The sequence below is a fragment of the Capra hircus genome, chromosome 16, assembly GCF_001704415.2.
Source record: "Capra hircus breed San Clemente chromosome 16, ASM170441v1, whole genome shotgun sequence".
Taxonomy (NCBI): Eukaryota; Metazoa; Chordata; class Mammalia; order Artiodactyla; family Bovidae; genus Capra; species Capra hircus.
In genome coordinates this window covers 3,126,346-3,135,917 of record NC_030823.1, presented here as the reverse complement: position 1 = coordinate 3,135,917, position 9,572 = coordinate 3,126,346, and the positions used below count along the sequence as shown (strand labels likewise).

General features: G+C 50.4%; 1 protein-coding gene across 1 annotated transcript in view; it reads left to right on the top strand.

Moving 5' to 3' along the window:
- RAB7B (RAB7B, member RAS oncogene family) overlaps positions 638 to 9,572 on the top strand; it is a 28,269-nt gene continuing 19,334 nt past the window's right edge. The window contains exons 1-2 of the mRNA XM_005690407.3: positions 638 to 866; positions 9,455 to 9,523. Of these exons, the coding sequence (XP_005690464.2) occupies positions 9,471 to 9,523 (53 nt within the window). The 5' untranslated portion in view covers positions 638 to 866; positions 9,455 to 9,470. The remainder of the gene's footprint in view (positions 867 to 9,454; positions 9,524 to 9,572) is intronic.

Below are 9,572 nucleotides of genomic sequence, written 5' to 3'. Positions count from 1 at the left end.
AAGCTATCCTTTTCTGCTTCACCCCAAAGTCTGTCTCTGGGATTCGATTTGGCACTGGTGTACAGAGAAGCTGAGCTCTAGGGAACACTAACATTTTAACTCACTGTAGGTTCCTAGGAACTTCAGGTTGGGTCACACGCTCTTACCCGAGAAGCCCGGGGAGATGTCAGGACTTGCCTCCCATCTCACGAGTCTGGTTCTGTGTGTGTGTGTGTGTGTGTCGGGGGTGGGGGGTTGGTGGGGAGGGAGGTATTGATGTGGTGTGCGTGTGCAGCGTAAGAGTGAGGGCAAGGTGTGGGGACCAGAACCTCTCCCTAGCAGGCACACACGTGAGTCTGAATTCAACCGACAGAAGGGCAGCTCTACTGGCTGGCTCCCAGCAGCAGATGCAGAAGTTCCTAAAAACAGCCAGAGGCTTTTTATGGTCACAGACCCTCTGAGGCACAGACTCAGACCCTCAGCCTCTCCTGCCTCGTCCCTGCCATCCGCCCCGCCCGCCCTGCCCTGCCCTGCCCCAGGGCCCAGAGTCTCTGTACACTCCATTCTCAGCAGGCCCCAGATCCAGTCTGCGAGGAAGCCCAGCTTTCCATCCTCCCCACCCACTCCACCCACAGGGCTGAGGTCACACCAGCCCGGCCTCTTTTGCAACTTTCCCAAGTTTGTGCATAAAGAGAGAGGAGGAAAACTCAGAAGGAAGTGACTTGGCCTCAGCAACTTTGCTCCCAAAGCCTTTTTCCTTTGATCTAGCTGAGACTGCTGTTCTAAGAGGAGCCCCCCAGACTCAGAGAGGACCCCCACCTGCCATCGGAGGCTGAGAAGGCTCTGGAAGCTTTTCCTGGTTCTTGTCTGTTCCAGCAACCCCAGAGGTATTTGGGTTTGTGGGTGTGGGGAGGAGTGGAGGACAGGGAGGCTTCGAATCTGGCAGCTGTGGAGCGGAGATCCAGCCCAGAGACCCCTCCACGCCTGAGTAGCTCCTAGAGGGTGGCAGCAAGCCAAGGCAGAAAGGACTCCTTGCCCAGCCCAGCGAGCCGGCCCGGTTGGGGCTCTGCATGGCCGCAGGCAGGGGGCAGGACGCTGCGGCTGGCCACACAGTCAGAGGAGGACAAAGAGGGAGCCGGTGGGGCTGGGTCCTTCAGCACCCCATCACACTGACAGGGCACCTTCCAGGATGGAACTGGGTCAACCCAAGGGTCTCGTGGGGAACCAGGAAACTCCTGGAGTAGAAAAGCGTCCCTCTTGTTCTAAATCGTAAATATTCCTCAACGTAGCTCTGCAGGGCTCAGGGAGTCAATGAACAGAGTTGAATAGACTCAGAGCTTAGTCTTGGCTCACCGCAAGCTAGTTGTTTCCGACTCTGGAGCCTGCTGGGCTGTGATGGCGTTTTGTTAACTGCAAAGTGTCGTATAATTACTAGGCATCATTGTATATTAATGAAAACAATTGCTCTGGACTGGCTGATCCATTCCCTATCACACAAGTGCCACAGAGATAGTGATTGATCTATTATCTTTGACCTCCATAGTACTGATGTGTGGTAGGCACGCAGTATATATCCTGATGGATGGATGGATGGATAGACGACTGTTCATTGAAGACTCAATATTCCTGGCATGGGTCAGCCTCTTTAGAGGGGTTGAAAGGTGTGAGGCATTGTCCTGCCCTCTAGGCACTGACAGTCTACTTGGAGAGATAGGACTAATACCCCCAAAGAACTTAAAGAACGGGAATGCTGAGCCTCCTGAAACCAGGACTGTGGGTACACATCCCCGAGGGAGCAGGTCTGAACCTGCTGGGATTGGGGTGGGTGAGGTGGACTTGCAAGCCTTCCTGAGAGGCAATAAAGACTTGTGCTCTCTTGATAGCCTCTTTTCAAAGACAAACTTGCTCCCAAGATTGTAAACCCCATTTATGTGTTAGGGTGGATACCTCTGAGATTTGCCAAGGCGTGGGAGCAGAGAGGGTAGGAGGAAGGGGCAGGCTTTGCCAGCTGCTGAATGCTCATCTGCCCCTGCTCACTGCCTCTCATCCCTCCTCCCTGTCCACAGCAGTGACCCCTCACCCAACACCAAGGAGGCAGAAGCTTGTGTCTGGGTCCTGGTTGGGGCCAGAAGGGCAGAGAGAGAAGGAAAGTGGGCAGGTGAAAGCAGATCGGGTCCAAGAGTTCTTAGGAGACTGGCTTAAAAACACTTGTGTGGAGGGGGTGGGTTGCGTGGGGAGGTATCAGCTCTGTCTTTCTTACTCTCTGGGCAATGAGTTAGCTTTAGCAGATGGGCAAGGCTAAGTCCTGGCAGGCAAGAGAATAGTTCCCGGCAGACTCTGTTCTGTGTGAGCCTGGGCTGGCTGAGCAGGGGCCCTGCTTTCCAAACCTGCTTTTCTCTGTTATTTAACAGTGGAGGGTGATGACTCAGTCTGGCCTCTAGGAGGATGCACTGGTTTAAAGCATCTGAGTCAGCTGGGTTGGGAGGGAGGAAGCTTAAAAGGACAGCCGGTGCCAAAGCCCAGCCAAGGGCAGAACCCGGAGGATATGGGAAGAGCCTTCAGCACATGCTTCCCTGGGGAGCCCAGCCAGCGTCTACCCACAAGCCACCGAGTGTCGCCACAGATGCAGGCTGGTCACCCTCCGACTGCTAGTTATCCTGGGCCCAAGGACCAGGCTGTTTTATTTTTCAAGTAGAAGGGCTCACACATTTACTGCTGAACCACCCTACCAATGCATAAGCACAAAAACAAAGAGAAAAACCATTTTTCCCCCAGTAGAATGTGCCCCCAGCTGTCCAGACAGCGGTGATTTGTCATATGCATGTGATGAATAGCAGTGACCCTTATACCAGGTCAGCATGGGACCCTCTCACGTGGGATTCCTTACAGACCCAGCTGGGTTCTTCTCCCAGGTCTCGGAGTTGTACCTGATCGTATTACCGGCTGTCATGCGAATCCATTGGGAGAATGGGGCGTTTCTTCTGCTTTTGTTTCTTGGCCAGGCATTGCTTGATCCTAAAAGTCTTGTGAGAAGTCACGGTGAGGAACAGAGTCAACCGCACACACCAAGGCGGTGGGGCAGGGGAGGGGGCGACATGCTGTTGTAAATAGCCCCCCGCAGCAAATCCCTGCCGTTCCGGGGGCGGGGGGTGGAACTGCCTGGCAGCACACATGGAGGGCACATCAGGGGAAGGACCAGGTGGTGGTAGGTGAGGGAGCTCAGAGTAGAAGCTGAGGTGAGCTAGAATCTGGAGAAGAAAAGACTCAAGTAAAACTCCCACCCTGTGAATCTCAGGAGGGCTGGCGTGGAGCAGAGGAGCTGGGCCTTCTGTCTGCAGCTTCTGGAGGAAATCCTCCCCTGGAGGAGGGAAGCCCATTGGGGGCACATCTGGCTCCGTCTCTCCGTGAATATGGTGGAGGTGTGGGAGGTTGCTCCAGGTGAACTTCGGGGTCCTTGTCTAGCGTACTGGAGCAGGATCCACACCAGTCACTTGAAATCGGCCTTGGTGGGAGCCTGCACCGCAGAAAGCAGCAGGCACCGCGGATCCGGCCTCTGTCCCCGGCCACGGTTAACCGTTTAACTGGGTCTTTTTAGTTTGCTATAAGAACGAGACACACTTGCTACCCTGCAGAATCAGCCTCAGCCATGACGGATGTCTATTTTACCCACAAGGGAACAGACTCACCAAGGTTAAGAAACTCTCCCAAGGCCACAAGCACACGGAGGTGGGATGAAAATCCCGACTCTGAAACTCATGATCATGCCGTGGTCCCCGGAGGCCTCTCTCCTGCCCCAGACACAAATGTGCCTATCCTGTCAGAAGACTTTGGGCTGCCATCCATCCATTCACCTGCTCTTTTTAAAGGAATGTCATCTTCATCAGATATTTTAAATTACAATAACTTAGACTTGTGTAACGAAATTTAACAGGAGGTATATAAAAGAAAACAATAGTTCCTAGCTTTTAATCTGCCTTTCCCAACCTCCTGTTAACCATTCAGTGTGTATCTGTTCATAGCTTCCTGTATACGGCAAAGAAGGAGTGAAATAGCTCAGTTGTGTCCGACTCTTGGTGTCCCCACGGACTGTAGCCTACCAGGCTCCTCCGTCCATGGAATTTTCCAGGCAAGAATACTGGCTGCTGCTGCTGCTGCTAAGTCACTTCAGTCGTGTCCGACTCTGTGCGACCCCATAGACAGCAGCCCACTAGGCTCCTCTGTCCCTGGGATTCTCCAGGCAAGAACACTGGAGTGGGTTGCTATTTCCTTCTCCAAGGGATCTTCCCAACCCAGGGATCGAACCTGGGTCTCCCACATTGTGGGCAGACGCTTTGCCGTCTGAGTCACCTGGGAAGCCCAAAATTGGACCCTGAGGGAAGTCCCCACAAATGTCTTAAGAGCATGGTTGAGGGTAACACTGGAGCCATTATAATTCAGCATTTCTATGGAGAATTTCTCCAGACAAGAATACTGGAGTAGGTTACCATTTTCTTCTCCAGGGGATCGTCCCAACACAGGGATTGAACCTAGGTCTCCTGCATTGCAGGCGGATTCTTTACCAACTGAGCTATGAGGGAAGCCTCTGTGTATTGCAGAGCAAGGCAGTTTTGTTTTTTCTTAAAGGAGTGAATTAATAAAGGGTCTGTGTATTACAGGACAGGCATAGATATAATATTAAACATATGGTCACATATGTAGGGCTATTGTTTGTTTTTATACAATTGGGATCATACTATACAAAATGTTCAGTGATTTTATTTTACTTAAATCATCCTTTCCCACTTCATTAATTGACTCCTTTGAAAAGTGCCTAGTATTCCAGAGTGTGAATGATCATAATTTATGCCACAGTCTCTTTCTGATGGACATTTAGGTTACAGGGTTCTTCAGCAATTACCTTTACAAAAATGTGTATTTGAGCATATGTGTATTTCTGTTGGATACACTTCTCGAATTAGAATCTAGGGTATGTTCCTATTAAATGTTGTTACTGTCAAGTTGCCCTTCAAAAAGATGGTGCCAATTAATAGTCTATCAGCAATAAACGAGAGTTTTTCCCCACCCATCTGTCAACACTAATTTTTTTTTACTGTTAGTTTTTTTAATTTATTTTTTAATTGAAGGATAATTGCTTTACAGAATTTTGTTGTTTTCTGTCAAAACTCAACATGAATCAGACATAGGTGTACGTATATCCCCTCCCTTTGAACCTCCCTCCCCACCCCACCCCTCTGGGTCAGTTCAGAGCCCCTTTTTGAGTTTCCCGAGCCATACAGAAAGTTCCCATTGGCTATCTGTTTTACTTATGGTACTGTGAGTCCATGTTTCTCTTCCCATACACCTTACCCTCTCCCCATGTTATTATCATCGTTTTTCATTATTTACTTAGTTAGCTATTTGGCTGTGCCAGGTGTTAGCTGTGGCACGCAGGATCTTCGCCGCATAATGCAGGGTCCTTCACTGCAGCATACGGACTCTGCAGTTTTGGTGTGCAAGTCCAGAAGCTGCAGCATACAGGCTTAGTTGTTCCATGATGTGTGGGGTCTTAGTTCCCTGACCAGGAGTCGAACCCACATCCCCTGCATTGCAAGGCAGATTCTTAACCACTGGACCACCAGGGAAGTCCCTATCATCAATCTTCTTAATTTTTGCTGTTCTGGTGGATGAAAAAAGTAGTATTTTTTACTTAAAAAGTGGTAAGTTTGAGTTCCGCTCAAAACTCACTGCTCTGCTGGTTGCTTACTCTTTGCTCACTTTTGTGTCCTGTGCGGTCTTTGATTGCCGTCTGCGGAGTACTCTACACAGAGTGGGTCTCGATCTTCTGTTACCCACATACGCTTCCTGCCTCCCCTGCCCTCAACCCCAGCTCTGCCGCACCGTGTCAATCCCAAACCATCCAGCCCCCAAGACTCTGACAGGGGCACCAAGAGGGTGTGTGATCCTCCCTTCCGATTCGCAGAAAGCAGTAGGTAGGACTTGGCAGTTGAGAGTGTTCTCTGGAGCTAGGCCTGGATTCAAATCCCAGCAACGATTAATGTAGGCTCTGCCACTCACAGACTGCTTCTAGAGGTGAGCTACATACCTGGCTCCTCTAAACACCTGCTTCTTCAGTGGGAAAACAGATAACAGTAGCATCAATCCCCCAGGCTATTTTTGGGTACATCAGATAGCTAACATTTCTTGAGCTCTTAATTTGTGCCATAAATGCATTATAATAAGGTATTATGTGTTATTAAATTCATGAAGATATGCATATTATTTGCATATTCACACAGTGCTCTGCACAACACCAGGCAAGTAAATTTTAGCCTAGAGTGAGTGTTGACGGCTGTGTGGTGACATGTCTCACTCCTTTGCTTCAGGACGCTCACGGACCCCTGTGGTCAGTCTGCACACGAGAGCTCCTGTCCAGCAGCCCATTCCCTCAGCTTCTGCTGTGCCTCTTAACCATTTTGGCTGCCTTTCTCTCAGCCCCCTACAGCTCTACCAGGAATTGGTTGGGGTTTACCAGACCTGAGTCGAATACCCTAGATCCAGCGCACACAGATTCTACAGATTCGAACTCACGAGGTCAGGGGGCAACACGCACAGAGCAGCCTCTCTGGCCTCCAGCTCACACATGAGCGCATCCGTATGCTGCGTGTGTGGCCTTAGATGAGCTATGAGTGACTTGGCTTCTCTGCGCCCCGTTGTACACATTTTGAAGCTCAGAATTCTCTAAGCTCTTCGGAGCAACCCCTGCGGATGCTCAGCCAATGCTGGTTCCCTTCCCACTCCCCTGCCCCGCTGTTTTCTGACTCCCCAGGGCTCTGTACTGGCTTTTGAGGCGAAGTTAGCAGGTTACACCAAGCCTTTAGGTAGGAGCCCACCCTCGCTCCCTTTCCTGAGTGGTGACTGATGCTTAGAGACACGTGCCCTTAGGAGCTTCTGAGTCACTTATCCTGAAGCTGGTTTCCTGGTGGGCAGTGACCCCATTACAACATACTAGCCCTGCTTCATAGCTTGACTTCTCTTCCTCTGCCTGTCTGAAGTGTGGGAAGCGTATGACAAATGAGTAAATAAGCATTTGGCAAGATTCTTGGCCTGATAGTCATGACCCTTAACCTTGCTTCCTTCCTAGGCTTTTCTCTCCCTACACTCTCACCTCACCCTTCCTGAGGCAAACCACCCTTGTCCTCCACTCACCTATCCCCCGAGCTTGATTGTTTCATTCTCTCCTCTGAAATATTCCCCCAACCTCACGTGTCATTTCTGCAGGGCTCAGGTGGATTGCCGGCTACCACAAACACATGCACACACACACAACCCCTCACAGCACTTTCTCCAGGCTTCGGTCAGGACAGTTTCCACTTTCTCTCTGCGGTAATCGCTTATTTGCTTTGTCCTTTGCTCCCCCCACTGTCCAGGGCAAGTCTCTCATGGCCCAGCGACTTACAACTCCAATAGATAAAGCATTTTTCAACTAGAAGGAGCCTTGTGTCACTGGGACCCAGATGGCTCATTCTGTAGTCAGAAAGCCAAGACTCAAAGACAGGAAGTAACTGGCCCCAGCAGCAAAGTGGGAACTAGAACCGAAACCACAGGGCATCCAATGGAAGCCATTCCCAGCACCAGGGAAACTCAAGTTGGCCAACTTTTGATACCTCAGCCAGGCAAAGTCGGATCAAGGTTAACTCACATACATCTGGTGCATCCGAGATTAGAAGACCCAGGAGTTGGGAATAGTATATATGTGTGTGTACATAGGGGTAGAATGAAAAGGCTAATTAAGCACAATTCCCTGAAACAGTTTTGCTATATCTTCTTAAAAATAATAATACATATGCATAAATATATCATTTGTATGTATGTATGTATAAACATGAGGCTTCCCAGGTGGTGCTAGTGGTCAAGAGCCCATCTGTCAGTGCAGGACAGGTAAGAAATGCAGGTTTAATCCCTGGATCTGAAAGACCCCCTCGAGGAGAATATGGCAACCCACCCCAGTTTTCTTGCCTGGAGAAGCCCATGGACAGAGGAGGCTGGCGGGCTACAGTCCATACAGGCTCAAAGAGTTGGACTCAACTGAAGTGGTTTAGCATGCACGCATATATATAAACATACAGATAAGCGTTTTCCTCTTACAGGAACAACACATGTTTGACGTGTTAGCTGTAAAAAAAAATAAAAAAGGAACATACTGAAAAATATAGAGAACAAAAGTAAAATCATGTAGTTTTCTACCATCCAGAATTAATCACTTACATTTTTTATATATTTCCTTCTAGAACTTTTTCCATGCAGGTGGGAATTCATTTCAGGCTTCCCTGGTAGCTCAGCTGGTAAAGAATCCGCCTGCAATGCAGGAGACCCTGATTCAATTCCTGGGGTGGGAAGATCTCTTGGAGAAGGGATAAGCTACCCACTCCAGTATTCTTGGGCTTCCCTGGTGGCTCAGATGGTAAAGAATCCGCCTGCAGTGCAGGTGACCTGGGTTCGATCCCTGGGTTAGGAAGATCCCCTGGAGGAGGGCATGGCAACCCACTCCAGTATTCTGGCCTGGAGAGTCCCATGGACAGAGGAGCCTGGTGGACAGAGGAGTCCGTGGGGTTCCAAAGAGTCAGACATGACTGAGTGACTAAGCACACAACAGGAATTCGTTTCAGTACTGGGGATGGGGGGATGGTTTCTGCAGTTCAGTGTCTTTCGTTTTTCATTTAGATCCCATGGCATAAGCATTTTCCCCGCATTATTATAACACGCTCACAAACTCCACTGTAATGACTGCTTAAGAGTTCACTCTGTGCCGTAATTTTTTTAACCATTTCTTAATTGTTGGATGTTTATCAATGACACTGGGGAAGCACATTCTTGAACAAGAGCCTTTGCCAGCATTTCAGATAATTTTTTTAGAACAAATTCCTAGAAGTGGAGGGCAGGGACATTTTTAAGGCTCTCTATTGGCTGCCAAGCAGCTTTCCAGAAACATGTACCAGTTACACCCCCACCAGCTGCATGAGAGAAGAGCCTTTTGATTCTGCCAAGGCAGCAGCACCTCAGGCTGGGGGAGGGCACCGCTCCACCAGAGGCCTCTCTGCGGTCCGAACAATGGGCCCCTTGTCCAGCCCCCATCTCCTCTTCCCGCACTGCCCTCCACCCCAGCTCCAGGCTTGTCTGTCTGCAAGGCCTCTGTTCAGTCCAGTCCAGCCTTGGTGTTCCAGGCTGCTGCCTCCAAGAGCAGGGAGGGTTAGAACTAAAGGTGAGAGGAGAGCCTGTCCCGTGGGGCCACCATCCTTCCAGCCCCAGGGAGACCCCCAGGAGAAGTGAGGGCAGGGGTGTGTGGGGGCTGCTCAGTCATCTGCCTCCTTCGCAGAACAAGCCCACCCAAGCGCCTGGTAGTGATCTGCACATGGCAGGGGAGAGGAGAGGCCAGCCCCAGTGACAAAGGCCACAGGGGCCTCTGGACAGCTTGGGAACGACTTCTGTTTCCCTGCAGATTCTGAAGCCCCTCCATGAATCCTCGGAAGAAGGTGGACCTCAAGCTCATCATCATTGGAGCCCTGGGGTAAGCCAAGTTCAGCTTGGGGGCTGGGGGCTGGGAAGCAGCCCCTCCC